The following is a 27,749-nucleotide window of genomic DNA, read 5'->3' as shown; positions in this document are numbered from 1 at the left end:
GCGGCTGGGGCATGGAGGGCGCGGCGGGCGAGCGGGCCCCGCTGCTGGGCGCGCGGCGGGAGGCATTCGCGGGCCGGCGCGCGGCGTGCGCGGCCGTGCTGCTGACGGAGCTGCTGGAGCGCGCCGCCTTCTACGGCGTCACGGCCAACCTGGTGCTGTTCCTGAACGGCGCGCCGTTCGGCTGGGAGGGCGCGCAGGCCAGCCAGGCGCTGCTGCTCTTCATGGGCCTCGCCTACCTGGTGTCGCCGTTCGGCGGCTGGTTGGCCGACGCGCAGCTCGGCCGCGCGCGCGCCATCCTGCTCAGCCTGGCGCTCTACCTGCTCGGCATGCTGGCCTTCCCGCTGCTGGCCGCGCCCGCCACGCGCGCCGCGCTCTGCGGGGCCCCGCGCCCCACGCGCCTCCGCAACTGCTCGGCGCCGCCCTGCCCCGACGCGCCCGCCCGCTACTGCGCGCCCGCCGCGCTGGGCGCGCTGGCCCTCGTCGGCCTGGGCGTGGGCGCCGTCAAGGCCAACGTCACGCCCTTCGGCGCTGACCAGGTGAGCGCCGCGCGGGAGCGCCAGGTGCGCCCAGGTGCGCGCGCGGGGCGCCGGGGAGGGACGGCCCCGTCGGTGGACGGGCGCTGCCCTCAGGGGAGGGGCCTCCGGGAATGAGGGCGAGGTGGCGGCTGTCAGAAGAGCGGTCCGGGACACGCCGGCAACAGGTGCAAAGGCCCTGGGGCCGGGAAGGGAGCGATGCCCTCGTCGCAGAAGCCGCTTCAGTAACAGTCCTGCAGCGGTCTATAAATGGATCAAGTCAACACGGGTGGTACACGCTTCAAGTTCCCCAACGTTCTATATCAAATACCTTTCAGAGAACCTAAAACAGAAGTGGGGAGAGCGGTGGTAGGCTGGGGCCAGGTCCTGTGAAGCCTTTAAAAGACTTTGAGGCGTGTTTTGAATAGAGTAGGAAGCCTTTGTGGGTTCGGGTGGGAGTAACATGATCTGCTGTTCGTTTCTATAAGCGGGGCTTCAAGAGCCCAGGTGTGTGCCTGGCAGCTGAGGCCTGACAGCCAAATCTGGTCCACTTCCCGTTTTCGGGGCGCCCATAGGCTGAGAATGTCGGTGGTTCTTAGGTTCCTGAGTGGTAGAAAAAAAGCAGAGTCTTTTGTAGCAAGGGAAAGTTTTAGGAAATTCAGATTTCGGTCGCCGTAGATAAAGCTTTATTGGAACAGTCCTGCCTGTTGCTTTTCGCACACTGGTCTGGGCGGGGGCCACTTTCACGTGCCGCAGCAGCAGAACAGGGAGTTGTGACCAAGACTGGATGTCTCTTAGAACCCAAAGTCCTTACGTCCTGTTTCGTCACAGAAAACGTTTGTGGCGTGGTGAGGAGATGGGCAAGGGAAGTGATGACCACCGGCGTACCAGGTGGGAGTCCATTACACTGGCCCAGTTAGAGGGACTTGGACTAGGGTGGACTTGGTGGACGCGGATTCAGGAGGGCGCATTTAGGACAAGTCGTGTTGTAGAGTCTGCAGCAGTAGGGAGGACGATGCCTAGGATTTTGTGCTGAAGAACCGTGTGATTGTACCGACGGTGCTGTGCACCAGGCCCTGTGCGCCATCCGGTCTTAGTCCTTGTGATACCGCTGCTGCTGTTGTGCCCATGTCAGAGATGAGGAAACCAAGGCTCGAGAGGATAAAGCATTTGCCGCAAGTCGCACAGCTAGTACAGGACTGAGCCAGCGTGCAGAAGCCTGTGCTTTGAATGTGAGCTTTAGGTAAAGGACCTGTGTCAGGCTCCCCTCGAAACAAGGTGGCACATCCTAATGATGTTGGGAGTGATAGCTGCCTCGTGTCCCAAATTCTTCCTTCTCTGCACCAGGAAATGTGCTTTACCCACATGAACTCATCGGACCTCATGTGAATCCATACCTGCTTTTCCAGTAAGAAGATGGAGGTACAAAAGATGACTTCTTTTTGTTGTAGGGCGTGGTCAGGCCAGCGGGGTAGTCTGGGTCTGATTTCTCGATCTCTGCTTTAACTGTGGCTTCGAGATGGGCATTGTGGGACACAGTGTGGCTGGGGCGGACTTGGGTGTCTGGGTCCAGGCTGGTGGCTTCGGCCCTGCTGCCGTCAGTGAAGGCACAGCCTTAGCAGCACAGTGAAGCACCTTTAAAACCGGCCCTGTGGGCCACGAGCCTCATGAATGTTTGTCGTGCCCCTCAGTGTCCTTGTTATACTGCCTTAGCTACGCCTCAGGACAGCTTACAGACTGCGCTTGTGTCTTTTACCGGAAACACCTGGGGAGAAGGTTCGACCCACCCAGAACCACAGCAGGGAAGTGGGAGCTGGGTTTGGACCCAGGCAGTCCGACTTAAACGTCTGTTCCCTCCAGGCAGTAACGGACCAGCAGTTAACGTTTCATAAAGGAATGGTGTTCTTGTAGAGGTTATCGAGAATGCGAGACGGAATGGGAACTTTTTTCACGTGTAATAACACTTGGACGTTAAAAACAAACAAACAAAAACACTCTTTCTTCTATGAGATAACTGGTCTAATCTCTTCAAATATTTAAAAAAAATTTTTTTTGTTCGTTTTCATTATGTTCGGTTGGCCAACACGGAGGGCTTCATAAGTTCTCGTGGTAGCGTTCAACGATTCACGAGTTGCTTATGACACCCAGTGCTCACTCCAACACGTGTCCTCCTTGGCTTTATTTTTAGGTTCCCGGGTGTTGCAACTTTTAAATCTTTCAGCCTGATGAGTATTTCATTTATAGCTACAGAAAAAGAGAACCAAGGATCTAGATGCAGGGTCTATAAAAGCGTATGTTTCACTGTTCCCTTCAGTTTGGGCATAAGATTAAAACGTTGAAGTGCACGGTTGAGATCATACCCTGAAGTGATGTGTGGACAAAGTAGATGGGATAAAGTGATGGGATAATGTAGATGGGGTCCCTGGGCGCCCTGGCACCTCCCCCAGCCGTGGGCATCGGTACGGGCTATGGTGGGAAGGAAGGCTGGGCACGCCATGCCACGTGATCCAGAAGTGAATGCTGATACGTCCTTCCGTTCCTGTTGTACGAAAGTGCCTGGAATGGACAAACCCATAAAGACTGGAAGAGCAGTGGCAGCAGGGGGCCGGTGGAGAGCGACTGGGAAGTGCCCGTGAAGGAACTGGGTTTCTTGGTGGTGTGATGAAATGTGGAATCGGATAGTGCTTGTGGTTCCTCAAGTGTGGGGAGGCTCAAACCCACGGAGACAATTGTACCTCAGAATGGTGAATTGTTTCATATGTGGACTGCGTCGGCAACAAAGCATTTAGGAGGGAAACGTTGGTGCCCTTCTGCCAGGGTCCTAGCTCCGTGGCCAGCGGTGCTGGCTTGGGGCAGGGGGTGTGACTCCGAGACCCGGGTCTGGGCAGGAAGCCCGCTGGGCTGGACGACTGCACTCGTCCTCAGGATGACTTACCTGCTCCTCTCCTGGCTCTTCTCATTTTGAGGAACTCTGACTGTGTTTCTAAAGTACTTTTTATGCTCTCTCACTCCCCGCACCCCTTATCTCTGAAACAGGGCCTATAGGGATTGTTCTGAATGAGAGATGGCCGGGGTCAGGCTGTGCAGCTCTGGGGGGTGTCTGCTGGCTTGGGACGGTAGGTGTGCGGCTGACGACGCCGAGGTGATCCACAAGGACCCCGGTCGCGCCAGCCCCTTCATTCCGCCCAGTGCCCCACCTGTTGCAGAGATCACAGTGTCCTTTCGAACAGAGAACTGAAAGAAGAGCTTACTGCACAGATGGCAGAGAGCAAATGATACATTTTTTTTTCTGATGGAAAAGAAGTGGCAGCCTTGCGCATCTGAAGGAGTCTTTCCGAGCCAGCCGGCTGTCTGCCTTACTGGGCCGGTCTCTGGTCTTCGAGCTGCGCTTTTCTGAGCTGACTGCAGTGGCCTCTGTTGACCAGTCACATGAGAGGCTGTTTGCCCTCGCTGGGGAGGGCGGGAGGCCCCCCACACTGGTGCTGATGTAATGGGACCAGCGACGGGCTCGCCAGCTCTGGGCACAGAAGCATGTGATGTGTAGTTTGTAGGAGCTGGCTTCCCATTTCTAGAAAAAAAGCCACTGGTGTGTTGTTACTTCGGGCCTTAGTAAGAGGCTTCGATTTCTCGAGTAATGTTGGAGAATTCGACGTGGACGTTCCAAGCACTTGACTTGTTCCCGCCAAGTTCTCGCAGGACGATATGCGCAGTGTCGCCGTAGGTGACGAACAGGGCTGATGTGCTTGAGCTAATAATGTATGTTGTCTGCATTAATCGCAGATGTTCTGTTTACCGGCCCTCCTCCTTTTGAGGTTCGCCGAGTCCGCCCCTCCCCCCCATTGCTGGTTCTTATATCTTTAGTTACATTTTCTCTGAAACCATTTCTCAGCTTATGGTTTTTTCTTCCCTCTGGTCTGTCTTTGGGTAGCGTGAATATTTGCGTCCAGTTTAGTAACATTCATATATTTTGTGTCCCCATGAGGAGCCGTCTTAGAAATAAGAGAAATTCCCAGGACGACTCACTGATTCTGTCCTCACACCAGCATTGGGTCTAGGACCTCCGCCCAGATCTGACATAGGTGGGAGACAACTTGAAGTTCCTCCTGAGAATGGGTGGTTTATTTAAAACTCAGATTTTCAGTTTGGGATGCTGGTTAGCATGTCATCAGCTCAAGCATGTCTCTTGCCATCACAGTAGCCGTACTAAATAATTTTGGAATACAATTTTTTTTTCTTTTGAGGAGCACACAATTTTGGCTGTTTTATACCAGCAACTTCGATCTCAGAAAAATAGCGATTACGATGTTATACCAAGTTACAGGAATGCTGACAGGGTGCTTTTTTGTATCGGGTACTTGGTTGTCCAGGCCCCACTGAAAACCTTTGTGCTTTGCTGATGGGGATTGTTCTGTGGAACATGTCAGATCTGTGACCTGGACAGAAATCAGCCTCTTAATAACTTGTAAGGAGGAGACAATAGAGGTTCCTCGGACAGCAAGCCTAGGACTGTCTTTGTATGCAACCCAGCATTGACCTTTAGGTAATGAGCTTGTTGAGAAATTGTGTGAGATCACTGGCTAGAGTAGACTGGTGTCTGTGTAAACGTGGACGTTATGGTGAGAAAGGAAGGCGTGTGGGATGTCTGCCCCCCACGTGGGGAATGTTACCTGGTGCCTCTGCTGAGTTCTGGAGATGAACGGTTGTCGAACCCTCCAGGAATCTCTGTCCTTAAGCAGCACGTCTCCTGATTCCCTCCATAGCCTTCTTGGTCTGTGCAGTGTTGGTTTCGGTGTGGGATTTCCTCCGTGCCCCAGATTGATCAAGGCGTGAGCTACACAGCAGTGGTTCTGAAACTTGACTGTGAGTAGAAGTGCCTGGAAAATGTTTAAAAGGCCTGTTCCTCGCCCCCAACCCCAGAGATGGTGACTCGGTAAGTCTGGCCTGAGAGCCTTGTGACTCGGCCTTTCAGGCCGCGTTCTGGTGTTTCCAGAGCACGCGGTCCCCAGATGTTGCTTTGAGAAGCTCTCTTGGATTTCTTGGATGTGAGCTCACTTAAGAAAAACACCACGCAGACAGCATAGTGATTGAAGTTATCAGGTGCTCCTTTGTCAGGGACCCGAGCGTACGTGTAAGCGGACTGTGCTGCGTTTCCTGCAGGTCGCCGTGATGACCGTGACCGTCGTCACCTCATTCTACAGGCTTTTCATCCTCGAAGGTTACCACATTTCAAAGTCTGTTTCCTCCCTGTTGCTTTAGGTTAAAGACCGAGGTCCAGAAGCCACAAGAAGGTTTTTTAATTGGTTTTATTGGAGCATCAATCTGGGGGCAATCGTCTCGCTGGGAGGCATCGCCTACGTCCAGCAGAACGTGGGTTTTGTGACCGGCTATCTCATCCCAGCGGTCTGCATAGGCGTCGCCTTCCTGGTCTTCCTCTGCGGCCAGAGCGTCTTCATCACCAAGCCTCCCGATGGCAGCGCCTTCACCTATGTGTTCAAGATCCTGGCATATTTGTGCCGGCCCCAGAAGCGACTCGGAGAGCAGAGTCACAGTGGGTGAGTGCCCAGTTGTGATCGTAGGCTCGGCCCAACACGACTTCCCCATCGCTGTGAATAAAGTGCTTGTTTCGGTCTGACGCAGGCTGATGTGCAGAGCTCCGGGCTAGTGGTTTAATGGCTCACGTCGGCTCGAGCATGTGCTGTGGCATTACTGTCTTCCCGCAGCCAGACTCCAGAGCTCATGCTTCGTGTATAACTTCCACATTGAACTTGCTCTCACTGCTGATTTAGATGGACCTCTTGCTTGTAGAAAGATGAGGGAGGTAGGGGCGCCTGGGTGGCTCAGTGGGTTAAGCTGCTGCCTTCAGCTCAGGTTATGATCCTAGAGTCCTGGGATCGAGTCCCGCATTGGGCTCCTTGCACAGCGGGGAGCCTGCTTCTCCATCTGCCTCCCCTCCCCCTGCTCATGGTGTGTCTGTGTGTGTGTGTGTCTCTGTCTCTCAAATAAATAAAGTCTTTCAAAAATAAAAAAGGTGATGGAGGTAGAAATTAGCAGAGAGCACAGGAGAGATACTATACATACTGTCTACATTTCTCTTATATTCTAGAAGCTTGGAATTTATTTGAATGAGCAATAAAGCAGTTGCTTACTTTGTAGGTGCCCTTCTGTGCTCTAAGCTGTTGTTTCTCACTTGTGAGTCAACAGCTTTGTGGGTCAGCCTGGACCCCATTGTCCCATGGTCACTGCAACTGCTCTGTGACAGAAGGACATAATAATACTTTGAGATGCAGGTAGGGGAACTACATCATCCCCTTTGCATGGGACTTTCCCTGTTTTAGCACCAAAAGCCCCATGGTCCTGAGGGTTTTAGTGCTGAAAGCCCCGTGTCCCGGGGAAGTCCCAGCAAACTGGGACGGATGGTAGGTCACCGTAGATGCCCGTTAACAAGGGCAAGTCTGGACCTTCAGAGACCTCAGCAGTCCTGGTGTTTATTGAAGCGTAATCTATGGGTAGTACAGTGCGTCCGTCCTAGCTGTACGGTTCTGGAATTATGAGCTTATTTAACCATGGAACCGCGATATGGTCAGGACAGAGAATATTTCCATCACCCCAGAGGAGTCCCAGGGACCCTTTGTGAGCGACTCCCTTGGAACATTGTGATCAAAGTAGGCATCTCTGAGGGGCAGTCTGTCCCGGAGCCAGATGCTGACCCCGCAGGGCAGCACACTCCTGGCTGGGTGGCTCTGACTGCCAGAAGGTTCTGCAGGCCGACTCCCAGACCTGCCTCCTTGTGGCTGGTCTGCTTGTGTCTTACGTGTGCCCTTGGAGTCACATGAATGTCTGATACTGGCTTCCATGTGGGAGGTTTGAAGCTGTCCCAGAAGAGCTCTGATGGCCCTGCCCCTTGGCTCCAGGCTGCTGTGCTTCCCGCCGGTCTCCCAGCTGGTCCTGGAATCCGAAGGGCTCAGTGTGGCCTTCGGACTCCTCATTGAGCACTAGCCGTGGTGGCATCGCACTGGAGAAGCCGTAAAGATTCGGACAGCGCTGCCTTCCTGCTGCAGTGCCAGGACCTGACTTCAGGCAGAAGCGGGTTCACACCCAGATGCTTGTCCTGCGGGTTGGTTACTCACGAGCAACATGAGTTCCTCTGCAGGTTCAGTGTGTCGGTGCGGGTGGCCCCTGGCAGACATTTCCGCAGGAGGACAGTCCTGCTTTGTGGATGGTGTTGGGTTCTGGATGCACACGTGGCCTGACGAAAGAGACTGGGACCTACTGCCACTCGGGAGTCTGATTTCCCATTAGGTTTGGTTTGGGACAGCTGGCACAGTTAAGATAAAACGGGCTGTCTTGAGAGAGGTTGGCGGTCCAGAGAATTCTCAAATTACGCTCTCCTCGTGCACAGAGTCCGAGTTCTGTGACCTTGGGCAGGTGAGTGACCTTGCCAAGCCTGCATTCCCGTTTTGTACAGCGGACAGGGGCTCGTCTTACGCGGTCATTGTGAGGCCTGAGAAGCTGATGTGTGCACAGCTATCAGCTGTGGCGCGTGGCGCGTGAGGAGCGCCTGCTGGCGTCAAGGGCTCGGTCAGGATGCGCTTGCAAACGGTCGGGTCCAGAAACCCAGGCAAGTGCAGCATTGCCCAGCGCTCCTTCATCTGGCCCAGGCTGATCTGTGTCTCCAAGAGGTTGACGCGTGGCAAGTCCACGTGTGTTGTTCAGTTCATCGAACTGAGTGGGACGAGTTGTAAACCTTTCCTGAGGTACATACCTCGTTGAGTTGAGAGTCTGAGAATTCATAGCCCCTCTTCCTGGGAGAGAGCCGCCGTGTGTGCACTCAGACCTGGGGAGTGGGGACACTTCTGGGTCCTGTTTGTGTTTCGTGTCATTTGTGTCTGTGGTTCCACAGTGAACCCTCACGTGTTGCAAAATAATACACCGACACTGTGTGTGAGTTAGGGAAGGCGTCAGGTGCCCGTCAACTTGGCACTTCTTTTCAGAATGTCTTGATGGTACAAGACGAGTAACGTGACCAGTAACATTTCTGGGTGGTTCCCTGTGTAAACATGGGTTTCCTACTGGACACTGACATGTTTTTGGAGAAAAACACGTAGGATGTAATGACTCACTGATAGTATCTGAAATAGGTACGCAAGAACTTTACATTTGCTTTTGCACCCCACCCCCAAATTGGAGAAGCTCTGAATATCTTCAAATAAAGTATGACAGTATCTTTAGAGTTTAGAGTTTCTCTCTGAGTGTAGTTTTCCTGGTTATTTTCCCTGCTAGATAAACCACGTATGATTAGGAGTAGTATTTTTCTGAATTAATTTGTGTCTCTCTAGCACCAGGTAGAAGAGACCTGGGCATGGAGTATGTGCTCAGTAAATGTTTGTTAAATTTAACTTAGCTGTCCTGTCCAAAATTCGGCTAAAATACTAAGTTACAGTTTTCAGTTTTTTGCTTCCTCCTCCTGTTCAGATGAAAAAATATCAATGTTTTATGAGACAAAAATGATTTATAATAGTTGTAAATTGGGTAGGAGTTTATAAACTAGAAAGCATGCACTGCCATTTTTTTCCTGAGTCCCAGAACGGAAGAAGGGAAGAATTCTTGAAGGTAATTATTCATGTCCTGGTATTTCTGACTTTAGAGAATATTTGGCAAATACAGCAGCTTTTTCTGTTTCATCCTTAAGAGTCTAGGAGCATGCCTCACTGTTAGAGTGTTTTGGACCTGTTCATTTTATAAGTAGTGAGACTGTCCTAGAGTAAGCGAGCGCCACTGCTCACACACAAGCTGTGATCGAAATGCCTGAGTTCTGAGCCGACACACCTGAGCCTGAGCGTGAGGCCTGTGGCTGGCAGCAGAGGGTGGGTGGCGTCCCTGGTACCTGGGTGTTGGGCTTTGTGGCCAAGGCCCTCTGGCTCAAATCCCAGACCTGTTCTCCAGCTTTGTTACCTTGGGCACATTCTTGCCCTCTCTGACTGGCTTCCTCCTTGGGGCAGTGGGGCCAGAACACTGTCCTGATGCCTCCTCCCAGGGTCGTGGTCCAGGGTAATGAGAAAGCACCCAGTGGACCCGGCTGCCTGTGACATCGTCACGTTACCATCAACACCACAGCTCTCCCTCCCAGAACAGAGCCCTTCCTCCCGGGCCCTTCGTGGCTGCACTTTCCGTCAACAGCTTTAATAGCAACATGGGTGTTGTGGTTGTGAAGTTTTAAAGCCACCTGCTTCAAAATCCCCATACTCCAGCCTGGTTTTTTTCCCCTCAAACGCTTGTCCAGCGATGTCGCTGGCGTAGTGGCCAGCCTTGTTCGGCGCGGGTGACGGGAGCTGGAGAAGAGACCGGTAGTGTGGCAGGAGCCGCGGGTGCCCTTTGTGGCGAGGCCCTTTATTGGCCCTGTTGGCGCATGCGCAGTGCTGGCCGCTGTGTTGGGTTTGCACAGCTAGTGAGCAGGAGGGCCGGAAAGCAGAGCAGTGCAGCAAGCCGGTTCCCCGCCTCCCTGCTTAATTTGTTGCCACGTACCTGATTTCTGGGGCTGGAAGAAAACTAACTCCTTCATTTTATCTCCCAAAGTGAAGGCCTTGGAGTCCTTCAGCACTCTTCTAAACACAGTCTGTTTGATTCATGTAAGAGGTCTCGCGGAGGGCCGTTTACGGAGGACACGGTGGAGGACGTGAAGGCCCTTGTGAAGATCATCCCCGTGTTCTTGGCTTTGATCCCCTACTGGACAGTGTATTTCCAAGTGAGTCGTGACTGTCACGTAGCCATAGCTTTCTGTCCCCGCCTTCGCTTTGGGCGCCACCAAAGTGCAGGGGTGCTGTGCCCTCCTCTGCGGAGTCTCTGGGATCTTGGAATCCTGTTTCCAGTCGTGGAACTCACTCCTGCTGACTTAGGTGTCCTGAAACCCTTTCCATGAGAGATGCTAAGAGCTGCGGGTGTGCTGCTGTTTTTCCAGGCCCCACCTTTGGGTTTAGTCTCCGTGACTTCTGTTCTAAAGTTGCTCTCCAGGGGACTTGTGCGATGACCAAAGAATTGCTCTGTTCTCAGACCTGAGCCCCACGCACGTCCTCGCGGGGCGGCCTGGGGTGGGCGGCCCGCTGGAGAGCTCCCGCACCTAACGGCACCACTTTTCACATGCAGATGCAGACGACGTACGTTCTGCAGAGTCTCCATTTGAAGATCCCGGCAATTTCCAGTATCACAGCCACTCCTCATACGGTGAGAACTGCTGCGATGATGCGAAAATGCTCCCCGGAGCTTACGTGAGAGGCGGTGCCTGCGGCCGGTCGCAGGTCCTTCTCAGGGCTCCGCGGCTGCTCTGACGGGCGGCATTGTCACTGGAGTGGGGACTTGCGCTTGCTTTAGAGACTGTTCTCCTGTGGGCCGTGTTGTTTCCTGGATGGTTGACAGGTGCCAACCAAACGCTAGTCTTCCTACCTGACTTTTTTCTCTGTGAATGCATAGAGGGACAAACCGCAAACGCACTTAGAAGTGAAAATCTTTTTCAGCTCCAGTATCTTGATACTGAGACTTTTCCCTTAGGAGGTTATACTTTGTGGGAATGGACTTCGCTAGAATAAAGATTTTCTCAGTTAGACATTAGTTGTGAGGTGAGCGACTCACTCCTCCCAAGAACTAACCTTGTCTCGTGCATTTCGATTCCAGTTCCCGGCGGCCTGGCTGACCATGTTCGACGCAGTTCTCATCCTCCTGTTAATTCCCTTAAAGGATAAACTGGTTGATCCCATTCTGAGAAGAAATGGCTTGCTCCCGTCATCCCTAAAAAGGATCGCCGTTGGAATGTTCTTTGTGATGTGTTCTGCCTTCGCTGCAGGTGGGGAGGCGTTTTGGTCTCATTTCTGGAGCTCGGAACTGGCCTTAGCCGCTGTGGGTGACCCGGGGCCCCGTGACGGGCCCCTGGGCACTCTGTGTAGGCGCACCCTAAGAGGACGGGGGTGGGGTGTTGTGAGCAGGAGTTGTTCGTCGCTTTCTGGTTTCCATGATGTGAAGGTTAAGATTTTCTCCCTACGGTTCCGCTGTTTTTCTTCTAGAGCCGAAAGCAGTAAAGTGCTCTGGAAAGTGACTTCTGGCGTGGATCAGAGGAGGCTTGTTCTCTCCCTTCTGTTGAGATCGTGGGCGGCGGTCGATAGCTGAATGGATGAATTTTTATATCGGTCTCAAAGTCGTGGGTTCACCCTTGGCGTTCTTAACTTAGGTCCGCTGGTGACTTTGGTCTGTCCCTGAACAATCGCGTGTGTGTTTCGTGAAGAGAAAGGTTTCCTCAAGTCCAGGTTCACGACCAGCACCCACGCCCAGAGAAGGAGGGGATGCGAGCCAGTGTCTGCAGCTCCCCAGGGCCGATGAGGGGAGTTTTCCGTTGGGGGCCTCACTGTGTTTTCACGGTTCTTACATTCCGGACTGGTAGGTTGGAATATCTTCGCCGACATTCTCAGCTCGCTCTGGAGTTCTTCCTTCATTAATATTTGAAATCATTGGACCATAAGACAGCTTAGTTACATAACAAGAACAGAAAAGCTGATCCTCCCAAACCAACCACGTATCACCCACTGTTATGAGGAATTTAACGGTAAGCACTGCTGAGACAGGATTTAATATTCTGCAGCCGGGTTTCCCAGCAGCCTCCGTGTGCCGTCCCCGGAGTGAACATATTGATATAGTACTTAATAGATACAAAGAAATGAGTCTCTAGGCTTAAGAAATCTATATTCCAGGGACTGGGACATTTTAGAAGACAATTACGTTTTCTCTTGATCAAATAGATAATTAAAGCGAGCTTGTGTCTGGATGAAGTGTTTCCTGTGTGCTCTGTTCATGGTTCTGTTTCTCCTCCAGTCCCGTGGCACAGGGGGATTCAGAGCAAATAAAAACTGAATGGCAGTGGGGCTGTGACTGCGGGTCTCATTAAAGCAGGTCCAGAGATCGTCAGGGCTGTCTGGAGTAACTGCTGGCCGGGGATGCTGTTTGTCTGTCCTGCCTCTTTTGAGCAGCTGCCGCAGGCTCAGCTTTGGCCCCGCAGCTCCCTTCTGTCCCTGTACCGGTGGGGCTCTCTCTGCACCACAGCCATGCTGGTCACATGCCAAGGAAGGGGGTCCTAGTTCTCTCCCTCTGTGAAGGGACGTATCCTTGGTTTTCAGGCATTTCCTGGGAGATTCTGGGTTTGGGCTCCTTTAATACCGTCTTGTCTTTCGATTTGATTCCTGGCTGGGTAGCTTCTGGGGGCCGCTCCGAGAAACAGGGAGGGCATTCCTGTGGTGTCTGCACGTGTTTGTGTAGGAGGCAGCTGACAGCTGAGTGACTGCGGAGAGTGCCCCGTGGGCATGGCAGCCAGTGCTCACCAGTGCCAGTGGAGCGCTCGGCACTTCTCGCCCAGCGCTGGGCAGGACGGGCCGTGCTCTGCGGGGTGGCCTGTGCCTCGGGGCGGGGGCTTGGGGCAGCTGGTGTGGTCACACGGCCCTGAGGCTTTGGAGTTGGAGAGTCTCCCGTAGGAACAGGAACCGCCCACCGTACTCGTGTTATTATACTCGTGTTCTCAAACAGCGGAAAGGAGACTCAGAGTCACTAGTTCAGGGATTTTAAGTCTCTGGTACTTGATTTAGGCACAGTTTATTAAGTTAACAGTGGCACGAGCTTCATGCAGCTTTACTTCCAGCTCAAGCGAGCATTTAAGTGGAACATTAGTAAGCTTTGAGTAGAGATTGAAACTCTCAGCAAACCAACATCTTAATAGAAAAGAAACTTTGCCTTTGAACTTACTCCTCTCCCCCATAATCAATCAATATCTTCCATCTAGAATCACGCCTGCTGGGAATGGTTCGTTCTTTCAAGTCTCTTGGATGAGAATGAGGCAGGTCCTAGGGGTTTCTCAAGCACGCATAAGGGAAAAGGAAGTGTGCTCGTTAGTTAGATTTCCTTTCCCCTTAAAGAACCGTGTGCCCCAGAAAGGACTGTGTGCGTACAGTTCTGGGTTACCGGAGCAGCAGATGCTCGCTGGAGGGAAGGCGAACTCAGAAGCATAAAGAACGAAATAAAAACCAGCCGTGATTGCCCTAGAGGCACTCAGCATTACGGCGGTGTGAACCTGCCTGGTCTTGTGTGTCTGCCCACACCCCCTCTGTGTTTTTGCAAGAACGGGATCCCGTTGCTCAAGCCTGATTGAGAAAGTAAGTGTCAGAAAAACCCGAGGAGCATAGTGAAAGCCGTGTGTGTTACATGTAAGGAGGGAAAATCGTAGATAGAGAGGAGCCGTGGCGCGCGCACACACACGCTCATTCACGGGTCGTTCTCCCACCACCGTCAGAGACCCATGGTTACCGCTCTGCGGGCGCTGGGGAAATGACGGATATGATACATGGTAGATATGTTGTATTTCCTTTGCCCCCTTCGATGACCAGCCCTGAAGCGTCGTGACTGTCCTTCCCCGTCAGCTGTTCCTCTGCAGTCCTCTGTGGTTGGGGCTCGGGGTGCCTGGGAGCATGACTGGGCATTCCTGCGGGGGTTTCTGCAAGTGTAAGCAGGGCGTCCCTTTAAGGCGTTGGACGAGCCGACAGAGTTCCCTTACGGGAAGCCTGTGACTCCGCCCTCATCCCAGCCATGGGCCCACCCATCCGCGTGCCGGCCCCTCCATACCTTTGGTGGTGTTGTGGGTGCTGGTCAGCACGGGCGTAGGCGGGACTCTGTGTGCGGCCTTCGGGGCCGAGAGCATCCTGAAGTTGGGGCAGAGCCTGCTGAGAGCCTTTCCCTGGCTCATATCTGGCATTAGTTAAGCGCGGGTCCGCAGCACGTTTTCAAAAATTAGTATGACATAGTCGATCCGTGGTCATGACAGACGCACGGAGGAGAGCCGGGGAGCCCCCAGAGCATCCGTAACCCCCCCTTCCAGGGTGACCGCGTGATGTCTTCCAAGGACATTTGCTGTTACAGCTAAGTATGTCCTTTTTTTTAAAGAGAAATGAAACCGACTATTCACAGCTTATGACTTAACTCTTCCTGATTCTGTTTTTCTATGTCAATTACACTTAAGTCACGGTGTTTAACAGCTAAACGCGCCGTGTTAAATACACCATCAGTTCTTCCGTCCTCTCGGAGCGGGTGGTGGCTCACTCCAGTCTGTCTCCCGCCAGACCCGCTTGTGCACACGCCCCGGCCATCTGCATGTCTGCCTCGGCTCTCTGTGCCCTCAGTGGAAGGTGTTCAGGCCACGGGCACGAGTTCCGCTGCCAGCTCTCTTGTCAGTGCTCGTTACTTTCTCTGCGAATCTCTTCCCTGAAGGATTTAAACACGGAACGTCTTTGTTTGGAGGCATGTTACAGTGATGACGATTCCCCCCGTTATCGGACCCCAGATTCTGTGTGCAGTTAGGCCCTGTGGCATTTTGTGCCGGCGTTTTCTTGTTCGTGGTGACATGCAGTCAGACCTTTCATTGGAGGAATATTCTTTCTAGTAATTTCCTGTTTTCTTGAACTTTATTTACGGTATTTTGCAGTTTTACGCATGTCTTCATTTTAGGTGCTGTGCATTTTGTACTAGGTTTATTCCTAACCCCTTGGTGTATTTTTGCTCGCTCCCATAAGGAATTTTTTTTAAAAATTCTGAGTTCAAATGAATTCTTTTCAAACGGTCACTTGTTTTCTTCAGACAGCATGGGTTCCCTTCCTGCCGGCAGGTGACTCTCCCTCCCTGCCTCTCTGGTGGGCGGTGTTGGTGGGACTATGGGTTAGTGCTGGGAGAGCTGGCGGTTGTGGAGAGCCCGCCGCCCCCTGGGCTCTGACAGGCGCCTCCAGGGCAGCTCCCCGAAGCTTAGAACTGGAGTTTGAGATGCATATTCATGGTGATGCTAAATTTCTAACCTTTATTTCAAGGTTACTGGGTCTGTTTTGGTTTCCAAGAGGATTGCATCCTCCCCCCACCGCCCCATCTCCGGAAATTGATGGTTTAGTTTTATTAAATTCTTGATGCTCGGGCCTCCTGGGTGGCTCAGTGGGTTAAGCCTCTGCCTTTGGCTCAGGTCATGATCCCAGAGTCCTGGGATTGAGCCACGCATTGGGCTCTCTGCTCAGCGGGGAGCCTGCTTCCCCCTCGCTCTCTGCCTGCCTCTCTGCCTACTTGTGATCTCTGTCTGTCAAATAAATAAATCAAATCTTAAAAAAAAAAAAATTCTTAATGCTCCTTCCTGCATTTCTGAAACAAATGAGTCTGTCCAGAGGGCAGCCTGTGGCAGTCTGCGTTCCTCCACCGCTAGCTGACAGCGGTCTGCGGTCTGACGTTGGGGTCGTATGGCTTCAGAAAGGGAGTTGGTCGGCCCCCAGTTTCTCTGGGCAGGAGAGTGTCACACCGGGGGAATTCCTGTGCTCCCAGGGGAGTTCAGGTCTTTGCCTTGAAAATCACATGAGCCTGTTACTCTCTCAGGAGAAATGGGATGATGTTTTCACCTTTTCCTCAATTTTGTGCAGATTGTGTTTTCTCTTGAAACACTTAGGTGTTTTGTTTTTTTTTTTAATGTCCTGAGTAAACTGTTCATTTTATTGAGTTTTAGAAAAATTATTGGACTGGAGATAAAAATTACCTTTTCAATAAATGCGTTTCCTTCCTCTTTTCCAGTTTCGTGTATTTATGTGCTTTTTTTTTTCTTTTTAAATCAGGCTTGCCAGAACTGTGTGTATGTGATGATTTTTCCGTAGAAGTATGTCTTGAATTTATCAATTTGACTTTCTTTGTGTTTTCTAACAACAGAGAACAAGACAGGATTTCTATTACCTTGGGTTTGTTTTGTGATTTTCTCTCTCGTGAGTTACTCCAGCCTTCATTTACTTTTGCTTTTTCTTCCCCATTTAATAGTGAAAACCGTGGAATGGCATGAATTTGCCTGTCACTGACACTTTGGCAGGTCTCATGTGCTTGGATTTGTTGTAATTTTGTCGTCTTCTAAGGCGCCTGAACCTGCGTTTTACTTCGTGACCCTGCTTGATTCGGAGAGCGGTTTTCCTCGTACTGAGGCTGATCCGTGGGTCGGTGGTGTCTCGTCTTACTGTGGAGTTGGGAGAGGTCATGGCTTTACAACTCCCGCCTTTGGACTGCAGGCCCTCCTTTCTGGCCTGGTGGCACTTTCTGGAAATGTTCATAGGGAGCGGAACAGGATAGATCCTCTGTTGGAGCTCCATGGGCTGTTTTATCGGACGCGTTCTAGCAGGAGCCCCGACCCGTGCGGCCTGCGAGGGGCGCCAGAGCCCTGCGGATAAGCGTGCAGCCCAGGAGCGAGTGGCGGACTGCGCATCGTCTGCTGAATGGGCCTGGGTCCTGCCACACCCTCTGTCAAACACCGTGTGGGTCTCCCAGTGCGACCCCACGAGCACACACCTTTGTGTCCCCAACCCGTTCACTGAATCCTGAGCTGTGGGTCGTGGCCACGGGGGCCAGGGTTTGCCTTTGGGCCTCCGGATGGCAACCCTTGCACCAAGCAAGCCTCGTGGTTTTTGTCCACTTGTTCGGCTGACAGGGACTTGGAGAGCCGTGTGTCTGTCACGGTGTCACTGTGTCTTTCTTCTCTGGGGTTAACTGTGTCCCCTGGGGGAGAAGCAGTCCCGAGCCCGCGCCTGCAGCCAGATTTTCGTGCCGTTCCCCTTTCCAGAGCGTGGCGCGTCCGTCTCTCCGTTCGGGGAGGATGGTGCCGGCGTGTCTGTGACGCTGTGGGCAGAGGGCCGTGCGTCGGTGCAGAGGGCGCGTGTGAAATAGAGCGCATCTGTGATGTCCTGTGGGCTTCTCTTGAATCTTTCTCTCTGCTCGTGTCACGTGGCGTCACCTCGTCCTTTGCTGGTGACTGCAGGCCGTCGTCCGCCAGTCCTTCCCCTCCCCGCCCCCCGCCGTGCTGGTACGCCTTCCACCCTCGTCCTACCCACACCCACGGGTTTGCTTTCCTCTGACCTCTGCAGAGCCGTGGGTCACTGAGGAGTGTGCTGTGTCGGCCATTCCGGCCCCTAACGTCACGTGCGTGTGGGTGCTGCCTTGTTAGTTCCCTGCTGTTACCTCCTGACGTCCTGCGCGGGGCCTCAGTGCTGGCGACTCCCTTCCTCCATGAGCAGCGTCTGCGAACAGCGCTCTGTGCCGCTGCCGTCTGCGTGGTCAGCCACGCGCAGCACACCTCCGGATCCTTCCCGACCCACCACAGGAGAGCCCTCCCTCTCCCCACTGGCCTCGTCCTCTGTGTCCCCTGGCCAGCACCTCTGTTTCAGCCTCTCCCCTGATCTGCACAGCGTGCGTGTCGCGGGTAAGACCACGAAGCAGGTCTTGTCCCCATTGGCACCCCCAGGCCCCGCACGCAGGCACACATGTCCTCTCACTGGTCCAGCCTTGCGTGTGGAGAAGAGTGTCTCCAGCTTCAGTTTGCAGCCCTCAGCACGGGCTGAGAGAGTCCTTCCTGCAGACCGGGCTGCTCTAGAATTGCCCAGAACCTTCCAGCTGCACGCTGGTGGCTGGTGCGGTGACCTTGCAGTGTGAGGGGAGCCTCTGCTGACCCAGAGGAAGCCACTCACACTTTGTCCCATGCCCAGAGGACAGCTGTCCCTTGTAGACAAGACCCTTCATGCCACTACCAGAGTCCTGGCAGAGAGAGCCACGGGCCCTGCCATGCCTCAGAGGCCCCATCCAGAGCAGCCAGGAGCCCCAGGCAGACGGCTCTGCACACCCGGTCTGCTCCCGCACTTCCTGCTAGAAGCCAGGGTGTGGAGGCGGGGGGATCGGGGTCCCCTCCACGCGCCTCCAGGGAGGGGATGCAGGTCTTTCTGACAGAGGTGAGCCAGAGGCCTGTCCTTACCGTGCTCCTTTGATAAGTGCTCTCCTGGTGGGACATTTCACGTGACCTGTAGTTTGGGGGCCGATTCCAGAATTCGTCTTCCCCATCCTGTTACTGGTAGCCTGGACCTTCTCATTCTCAGGTTTCTCTCAGACAGCTGACCTTCCTCGTTCTCACGCTTTTAAATACATTGCGCTTGCATAAATATTAAGTACTCCGGCCCATTATGCCATTCACAGAGTTCTTTAGGAACAAGACCGGTGACCTCTCTGACCTAAGAACTCGCTGCTACGCTGTTGCCTCTCCGCTGCACTCTGAGCGGCCTGTGCCTTCCTCACAAGGAGGGGCTGCTTGGGCGCTTGCTCATTTCCCTGTGCAGTTTTGTTGCCCTCGTTGCCCTTGACAAATGACCGAGCGAGATTGAGGGCTGCTGGGGGTGCAAGCTTTCGCCGGGGTTCGGCGGGGAGACGGGCCTCATCAGCTGTGGCCGGGGCTGTAGGCTAATGCCCGGAAGTCAGCGGGCCAGCCTCAATCCCTTAGCATGGCGAGAAAGACGACTCGGAACTCAGTGCCCCCAATGAGTGGATGCGTAATTACGCTCCTCACCGTAGGCGGGTAACAGAAAGCGATCGGGACGGCGGTGATCGGGGGCCATCCCGACGCTGGGGCAAAGCCCGTGTGGGCAGCGTCCGTGGTGTGAGGCGGTGTGAAGACCCGCCGGAAGGGGTCTGGTGGGATCAGTGTTGGAGTAACTGTTTAGGAAGTCTTGAGTGTGCGGTCCTTTAGGTCGGGCGTTTCCGGGGGCGCTGGGCCACACCCTTCCACTTTTTCGAGTAGTCTGTAAGCATCTTGCAGCAAGCCTGTAGTGTTTTAGTTTAATTGCAAACGTTAACGAATAAGTGTTCTATTAACCTCCTTATGAATTTCAGGAATTTTGGAGAGCAAAAGGCTGGACCTTGTCAAAGAGAAAACCATCAATCAGACCATTGGAAAAGTCGTGTATTATGCCGCTGACCTGCCGATATGGTGGCAGGTGCCACAGTACGTGCTGATTGGTGTCAGTGAGATATTCGCCAGCATAGCAGGTGGGCCTTCTCTCGCGCGGGTCTGGGGCTGGTGTGGTGCGGAGGGGACGGGGCAGGATGTCTCCCTGTGCGCTCTGGTAGGACGCACGGAGACACAGGGACCCGTGTTTCATGGCAGCAGCTGTGGTCTTGAATGTGAGTCGGTAATTACGTGGTACCGTGGCTGAGGCTTTTGTTTTGGGGGTAGAAACGGGGCTCCCAGAGACATTTCTATGGCTCATCCACTACCGTGGAGGTGCCACAGAGAGAGAGGGAGGAAGAGGCCGTGGGTTGTTCCTCCCAGGTTGGACACTTCCTGACCACGGCTCTGTGGTTCTGCTGTGGCGGCCCAGGCACTAGCCACTGCCCGAGCTCTGGGTGTGTCTGCTTTATGAAGGACGCAAACCTGTTCGCAAAGTCCTCGCTCCTCCCATGAGCCGTGTGCTGTGGGGTGCGGACAGGCACATTGTGTGCAGACCAGTTCCATGCTGCTGGGAGGGAGGGACGGAATTAATGATGACCAGAGCCCAGATCGATTGTGGGGGATTGTGGTTCCCGCCGCACCTGTCACCAGACTCCGCAGCGTGTGCTCATGACTCTGGAGGGTGAACAGAGTGGTCCTGCGTTTGGAATATGTTGTAAATCTCCACGTGGGCTTGTTACAAAAACCTGAATTTATAGGTGTCTCATTGAGATTATCTTAGATGTGTCGCCTTGAAGATGGAAGTCTTACCCGGAATCTGCATTTTAGTCTGTATGTGTTGTTCATACCCTCCTTAGTTGAGAACAGAGAAGTTTGCTTTTTTAACCATAGAGATCAGTGCAGGAGCCAACACGTCAGACGTCACCGTGACGTGGGAGAGCAAGGACTTGTCCTTTTGCCCCGTGACCGACTTGCAGGACTCTCGTGGTGAATAGAAAGGGCCCCTGATTTCTTGACCTTGTGTTAGATGCAGTCTTCAGAGCAGGGAAGGGAGCCGCCCTGCTCACCCGAGTCCCCACATGGGCCCCGTGCTAACCCTGCCGCACGTTCAGGCAGCGGCAGTGTCGGCCCCGCTCTCACGGAAACAACCTCTTCTTCTGCAGGTCTCGAGTTTGCCTACTCGGCCGCCCCCAAGTCCATGCAGAGCGCCATAATGGGCTTGTTCTTCTTCTTCTCCGGTGTTGGCTCGTTCGTGGGCTCCGGGCTGTTGGAGCTGGTGTCCCTCAGAGCCATCGGCTGGATGAGCAACCACACAGACTTCGGTAAGGGCCGCGCCGTGCTTGAACATGGCCACTGGCCAAACCCGCGCTCTGGCTGCGGCGGGTGGTTGTGTTAGCGGAGGACGCGGGCTCGGGCTGCGTGTGGTCGCAGTAGTGGAGCTCGGCCACCGGGGAGCTGCCTGAGACCCCGCCCCGCCTGGTCCCCTGCGTCCTTGTGCGTTTGCCGGGAGCAGCTGAGCCTCTGGGTCTGCGGGGCTGCTGCTTCCTCGGAGTTCCACGGCTCAGTCCAGTCCGTGTCACCAAGTTGTCTCCATTCACCCGGGTGTGTGTGTGTGTGTGTGTGTGTGTGTGTGTGGTGTTTCTCTTTCCTGACAGCACTTCTACATTTTCTGCTGTTAAAGACACGGATAGATAGTAAGTTCCTTTCTTGAGTCACAGCTGTGACTCGTGACTGTCAGGAGGGGATTTTACGGCTCATGCCAGTAGGGGGCATGGTGGGGCGCTGAGCAGAATCACTTACCAAAGAGAGTTTTGGTGTTCCCAGATTTATGGTAGCTTTTAACTGGGTGCAGGAGTTGAAGGTTTTCCTCTTCTGTCTGGCCTGTGAAAACTGTCTTCTTACTTGTTCTTGTTCAGTCTGCGGCATTTCCGTGGGTCCAGGGCCCTTAGCCACTTTTGGGTCCTAAACCCCCTTGGAACTCTGATGAGAGCCTGGGGACCTGCCCCAGGAAAATACACAATTCCAAAGACCCTTCCCTGACTAAGCTAACATTCCCGTCGTGAGGGGTGAGTTCCAGCCTGTGGAGTCCCAGGGTGATTTCCAGAAACCACAGCCGCTCCTGTGGCCCCGGGAGCCCCAGCCTCGCTGCGTTCCGGCTGTGGGAGCGTCCCCAGGGCTGGCTTAGAGGCCAGGTTAGGGCTTTACTGTTGATCCCCGGGCCCCTGGGCGGGTGAGCGGCAGTGGAGCGCGCAGCAGGTGCACGGTGGCTTCCAGGAATTCTCGCAGGTTCTTGGTGTCCCGTGATCTGTTTTTCTGTGCATGGGACGGACCTTCTACAGACAAATCCTTGATGCAGAGAGCAAAACCCTGTTGATTCTTCTGTTTCTTTGTCTTACTTTTCAGCATATCTTGAAGGATTGGTTGTTTTGATGATCTCGATTGATTGCTTTCCAGTGATTTCATCCCCTTGTCACTGATTATCTTCAACTTTACCATCATTCGCCCTTTATTTCTGACAGTAGCTTCCAGCCCCCCGCTGTGAAGCTTGTCTCCAGTCCTGGTGCCCAACTTGGAGCTGGATCCTGTGTGCCCGTATCATTTTCAGAGCGGTGTGTCTTAGGACAGCCCCACACCATGTTTAGTGCTGTCCTTATTTTCACACCAGTAAGTAGAGTTTCAGCGAGCTGTGGCCACAGCCCCCAAGGCCCCTGCAGCCTGGTTGGCAAGGAGGGGATGTGGATGTGGGAAATGCACAGTGAGCCAGGCAGGTCCCCCCCAGCACCCTCCCACCTGGGGATTTGGGGAGAGAATGGGACCAGGTAATCCCCAGCATACACGCGCAAGTAAAATCTGGCAGTAGAGGTAGCGGCAGGTGTCGTCCTGGGCGCCGTCTGTGCTTTTCCTGGCTCCCTGCTGCCCCAGTCCTTCCCTTCTGCACTTGTGTTCAGGCTGGTGGTGAAGCAGCGGCCTTGAGCTCGCGTAGCCTCTCACGATTGATGTGCGGAGTGGCTCCCTGTGCAGTTACAGGACTGCGGGATGGAGGTGGAGCCCGGCACTGGCTCCTCTGCTCCTTTCCTGGCCTGTTCTCCCAGTTGGCTGGTGCTCGAAGTCCTCGTCATCGTCCTCGTCATCGTCACGTAGATCCGAGATGACTCAGGCTGTGAAGCACACCGATCTTTTTTTTTAAGGGTTTTTTTTTTTTTTAAGATTTTTTTTTTTTTAAAGATTTTATTTATTTGTCAGAGAGAGAGAGAGCAAGCACAGGCAGACAGAATGGCAGGCAGAGGCAGAGGGAGAAGCAGGCTCCCCGCCGAGCAAGGAGCCCGATGCGGGACTCGATCCCAGGACGCTGGGATCATGACCTGAGCTGAAGGCAGCTGCTTAACCAACTGAGCCACCCAGGCGTCCCAGGATTTTCTTTTTATTTGACAGAGAGAGAGAGAGAGATGTCACACATAGAGAGGCAGGCAGAGAGAGAGAGGAGGAAGCAGGCTCCCTGCTGAGCAGAGAGCCCAATGCAGGGCTCGATCCCAGGACCCTGGGATCATCACCCGAGCTGAAGGCAGAGGCTTAACCCACTGAGCCACACAGGTGCCCCAGGGGTTTTTTGTTTTTTTTTTTTAGATTTGTTTTAGAGAGAACATGCATGAGCAGGGGGAGGGGCAGAGAGAGAGAGAGAGAATCCCCAGGCAGACTCCACGCTGAGAGGGGAGCCCGAGGCGGGCCCAGTCCCGCCACCCTGAGAGCATGACCTGAGCTGACTGAGGTCAGTAGTCAGATGCTCCGAAGACTGAGCCCGCTGGTGTGTACGATGTGCAGCGCGCGTCTTGGAAGGTATTGAATCTGGATCAGGATGCGGTCCGTTTCGGGAGGCTGCCCTGGGCCTGCCGGGTCAGTCCGCTCACCGGCCCGCTGGCTGCTCGCGGCCGCGACGCTGGGCACCATGGACTCCTCCTCTTGGCTGTGCTCTGTGCTCTCGGGCTCCGTTCCACACGTGGGTCTGGCTCCATCACCTGCAGTCCGTTCTCTGACCCTGAGGAGAAGCCACGCGGCGAGTCAGTCACGACTCACTGGTCTTTTCTGCTCTCGCTGGGTGTTGGTGATGTTGCGGGTGTGAGGCTGTTGTGAGTGAAGCAGCTGGAGACCTCGCTCGTATGTCTCGGGGGACCTGTGAGCTCATTTCTCCGGGGCCCAGGAGCCTGTCTTGTCCAGTCCAACCTCCCAGAGTTCACCGTCTTCAGGGGTTATTGTCCTTCGGTTTGCGATGAGGCCCAAGAAGTACAGGGTGATGGTGGGCGGCAGACAGGTCTCTGAATGCCCTTTCTGACCCCACACAGGCCGACCCTAGCCGGGAATACTCGTTCTCTTGGCATGCCAGTTTTGAGCTTCGGAAGTTTTAATACTTATTTACATCTTCACTTGAGAGGGAGAGTGAGCACGTGCCCGAGGGAGACACAGGCTCCCCACTGAGCAGGGAGCCCCAACTGTGGCTCGATCCTGGGATGGTGACCTGAGCCGCAGACGGACTCTCAGCTGACTGAGCCCCAAGGGCGCCTGCGCTTTGGAAGTTTGGAGTGACTCCTTAATTTGGGGGCTCCTGTTTCAGTTTTAGCACGTGGAATGACATCATCGGGGTCCCACCAGCAAGCCTGTGCGGCACCGAGGAGCTAAAACAGCAAGTGGCGACAGCAAAGCCCGGGCACTGGGGGGGCTGTGTGGGCCTCCCAGTACCTGGGACGGAGCCCGGCACACTGTAGGGGCTCAGTCACTGTCCTGACTACCGTGTAGACTGTAGGAATGCAGGTGCTACCAGATCCCTTCCCAGGCGACGCATGGGGGCAGCCCTCATCTTCCGCAGCCCACCCGAGCGCTGGTTCGGATGTGTGCTCTGTCTGTTGTTCCTTGTGTGCAGAGTAGAAGCGCCGCGGGGCACTGAGTCAGTGAGTGTGTTTCAGACACAGGGCAAGTTCCAGAACACCCCAGCCTCACGACCCAGCGTCAGACAAACGGGAGCGCCCAGGTCTGATAAGTGAATCAGAGAGCTGCTTCTGATGTGTGTGAGCGAGGGATGCTCTGGAGACGCTGTGGAGCGAGTACATCTTTGCTCATCTGTTGAGAAATGTGTCTGCCTTTTCAGTGGGTGACAGATGGTGGACATGGTAGGACACCTGTGGGCCGTGGCGACGGGGTCAGGCTTTTTAGGGAGCCCAGGGTGACGTGTGTGAGCGTCTCTGGATGTTTCGGTGCAAACATTGTGTTCTGCACACACACTTCTCCACACGGAGCGGTGGTGGTCAGTGGTGGCTGGAAACTCTAGCGGAAAGACTCTCGCTACAGACTTGACGGTCCTGGACCCATGAGGACCATGGGGATGGTCCCAGGCGGGCGCTGGTGACGCCTTTGTGCGTCCCGGGTCCTGTGTGGGGTGCCCTGTGTGCACGCGCTCTGCTCACTGCTGTTGCCCCCATTTCACGGGGGGTGGGGGGCAGCCCAGCCCAGACATGGCAGGCCACTTGGCTTTGAGCTGCACTGGCTGAGCTTCAGGGTCCGTCTGGAACCTCTTCAGCCTGGGTGGGGTGTGTTGGGAACAGAATGGGGCAGCGCGTGCGAAAGGCCGTGCTCAGTGCTTGGGGCAAAGCTGAATGTCAGCTACGTTAGCTGTTGGGACGGAGGATGCACCCGTGTCACCTTGAGGATGCTAAAACCTGAACCTTTTTGAGAAAATTTTAAAACCCTGTGTTAAAAGACTCTGTACGTCGAGTGTCTGTCAGCCGTCTGCCCTGGCTTGTGACGGGCACCGCCGCGTGGGAGGGCGCTTGCTGCCCAGGAACTGCTGCCCGGCACAGGACACGCGCAGCTCCTAGGCGCATGCGCCGTCCGGGCGGGCCCGCGGTGTGGCGTGTGGCGTTGATGAGTGTCCCGGTTCTAGACCTGAGCTGTGGAGAGCGTCACTTTACCATCGGCCTACGGGTGGGTCCTCAGGACAGCTGTGCGCACTGGGTCAGCCCGCAGCCCCCAGAGAAGAGCACCGCGGAGAGAGACCGGGAGGAGACACCACCCCATCCAGTATCACTTCAGGGGCGGCACAGGGCCGTAGTGGGGTGGTTTGTTCCCTTTCCCCAAACTTTCTGTACTGGAAGAATTTAAGGAAAAAAAGACTTTGTCAGCGTTGTTTGGACACTCCCCTCGTTCACCTCGGACGGTTTCCTCCAGCCCGCCGATGGATTCTTGGGAGCCGCGGTCTGAAATAGGTCTTGTTGCTGTGCTTCCCGCGCCAGGTGCTGTGGCGTCATCCTCCCGTCGACCAGTGGGAGACTTTTGCGGGGGGCGGGGGCGTTCACGCCAGAGACCCCGGTCCTGAGCCTGTGGTAGAGACAAAGCTGGCTTCAGAGCAGCGTTTGTGGCGGTTGAAGAAGCAAAGTACTTACGTATTTTGAATAATAGAGATAAGATTTTCCCCTCGTCCTTCTTGTCGTTGTTCTTTTTTTAATAACCGCAGTGAAAGATCACCGTGACCTTGCTAGGAACCGAACTTAGTAGCTGAGCTCTTGAACAGTCCCTAAGTGCGGCTGACGAACTTCCTTCTCCCTCTTTCTCCGCAGGCAATATTAACGGTTGCCATCTGAACTATTACTTCTTTCTTCTGGCCGCGATTCAGGGAGCCACCCTCCTGCTTTTCCTGATCGTTTCTGTGCGGTACGACCGGCAGCGCTCGCGAGCCAGCGGGGCGCCTGCCAGCAGGAGGACCTGACGTCCCGAGGCCACGGCCCGGACTGCAGGCAGCCACGTGCTGAGCAGGAGAAGCTTCTCCGACTTCCTAACCACGTGCGTGGTCCCTGGATTGCGTCTCCTCTTCTCCCAGATGAGCTGGGTAAGTGCCTTTCCGTGGTCCCCCTCTTGGAGCAGACGCAGGCTCCTCATCTGGACCGCCGGGAGCCGCAGGGACGGAAGCTCTCGGCCGAGCCAACGGGGCCTCGGGAGACTGCGTGTGTGTCCGTCGGCGTCCTGGTGTGTTTCCTCCCTGTAGACCGAATGAGCTCACTTTGTTTTCCTTTTTGATTAACGCACGTCTGCTTGTCCGGAGGAATGGGAGGGCTTTTAAAGAGGTAAAAGTCAATGCTGCAGAGATGTTGTGCGAAGGTCACGTTGACGGTTTCTGTCGAGAGATGTGGGTCCCGCCGTTGCCCGGCTCGTCGGTGCGGGCCAGTAGTGAACCTGTTGTGTCTGCTGCTTCAGAAACAACTTCTGTTTTCAGCCATTGACGTCAAATTTTTTTCTTAAGAAAGAACTTGCATCAGGAAATACTTAAGACTGTGTGTCCTATCTCAAGCTACAAAACAATATACAGGGTATTTGAAACCTCGCCTAGTCTGTGTTTCTGGATCACTTCCTTCCGGACACCACTGAGGTTGAAGACCAGTCGTGGAGGACCGTTAGGGACACGTGACTAGGAGCAGAGTCTGTGTCATTCGAGACCGTTGGCAGTGTTACACGTTACCTGTGGACTCGAGCTGTGTGACGTCACCGGCTCCTGGATTGTTCTGGTACTGGATGTGGGGTTGCTAATGTTGTGAAATAAACTGTTCTCTGTTTGTTGCTGTATTTTTGGTGTAACGTTATTACAAAAGCCCCACAAATATGAAGCCCATTGACTGTTCATGGGGGTTCGTACACCGCCACGTGGGAGGTGCAGTTTCCCGAGTCAGCAGGTGACAGAATTAGTGAAATCACTTGCTCTGTCTCAGCTCTTTGATTTTTCCCAGATAGTGATTCTTGCGCCTGCTCTGTATTAAGACAGTTTTACTAATGGAGGAAGAAAATGAACACAAAACCCCTGCACTGTCGTTTGTCTGTAATACACAAAATGGAAAGCTATAGGGAGATCCCGTGATGGCTGGAGTTCTGGCAGAGCGAGACAGACGACTGTTCTCAGTGGGGCTGACGGTGTGAGTTTGGGCTCAGAAGCACCGATCTCACAAATACAGATTCTACTAGAGGTATAATTTATGTCTTCAGGATAGACTGAAAACTGTTAACCTGTGCTGTGAAAAATACATTGTCTCTGTTGAAGGAAGTAGTGGGGAAAGGGAAAAAGAAGGTCGAATGATGGGGCCGGGCTGTGTCCGCCTCGTGCACCTTGCCGTGTTCACGCCCTGGCATGGGGAGGCGGGACACGGGGCACCCTCCCGGGGGTGTCCCCAGATCTCTGCAGGCACCGTCCAGGAAAGTCTCCCAAGTTCGTTGGAGGACTGGCAGGTCAGAGCGACAGCCGTGTCGTTTTCCAGCTGAACTTGGGTTTGTGGGTGATCGCGTTCACCCTGTGGCACGGCGCCGTGGTCGAATACCACTTTCCAGTCGCAGGAGGCCGTCGGGCACGGTGGGCCCACCCTGAAGGCTTGCTGAGTCTGCAGCTTGCGTCAGCCTCGTGCTCTGCTGGGAGAGCT

The 27,749-nt window shown here is 54.3% G+C and overlaps 1 protein-coding gene across 1 annotated transcript; it reads left to right on the top strand.

Moving 5' to 3' along the window:
• SLC15A4 (solute carrier family 15 member 4) lies at positions 1-26,907 on the top strand. Its single transcript, XM_032846872.1, has 8 exons — positions 1-536; positions 5,769-6,064; positions 10,086-10,254; positions 10,653-10,730; positions 11,178-11,346; positions 19,248-19,403; positions 20,469-20,627; positions 25,908-26,907. Exons 1-8 carry the CDS (start codon positions 12-14, stop codon positions 26,054-26,056), a joined length of 1,701 nt encoding a protein of 566 aa, XP_032702763.1. The 5' UTR covers positions 1-11; the 3' UTR covers positions 26,057-26,907.
• The last annotated feature ends 842 nt before the right edge of the window (positions 26,908-27,749 follow it).

The sequence above is a fragment of the Lontra canadensis genome, unplaced genomic scaffold, assembly GCF_010015895.1.
Source record: "Lontra canadensis isolate GAN:19392208 unplaced genomic scaffold, GSC_riverotter_1.0 scaffold182, whole genome shotgun sequence".
Taxonomy (NCBI): Eukaryota; Metazoa; Chordata; class Mammalia; order Carnivora; family Mustelidae; genus Lontra; species Lontra canadensis.
This window is presented reverse-complemented; position numbering and strand designations above follow the sequence as displayed.

Bases quoted from the DNA above. Each gene is read 5' to 3' on its own strand.
- SLC15A4 (XM_032846872.1), top strand. From the start codon at position 12: ATGGAGGGCGCGGCGGGCGAGCGGGCCCCGCTGCTGGGCGCGCGGCGG. The intron at 10,255-10,652 runs GTGAGTCGTGAC...TTTCACATGCAG, and splicing joins ACTGGACAGTGTATTTCCAA to ATGCAGACGACGTACGTTCT. The intron at 20,628-25,907 runs GTAAGGGCCGCG...CTTTCTCCGCAG, and splicing joins GAGCAACCACACAGACTTCG to GCAATATTAACGGTTGCCAT.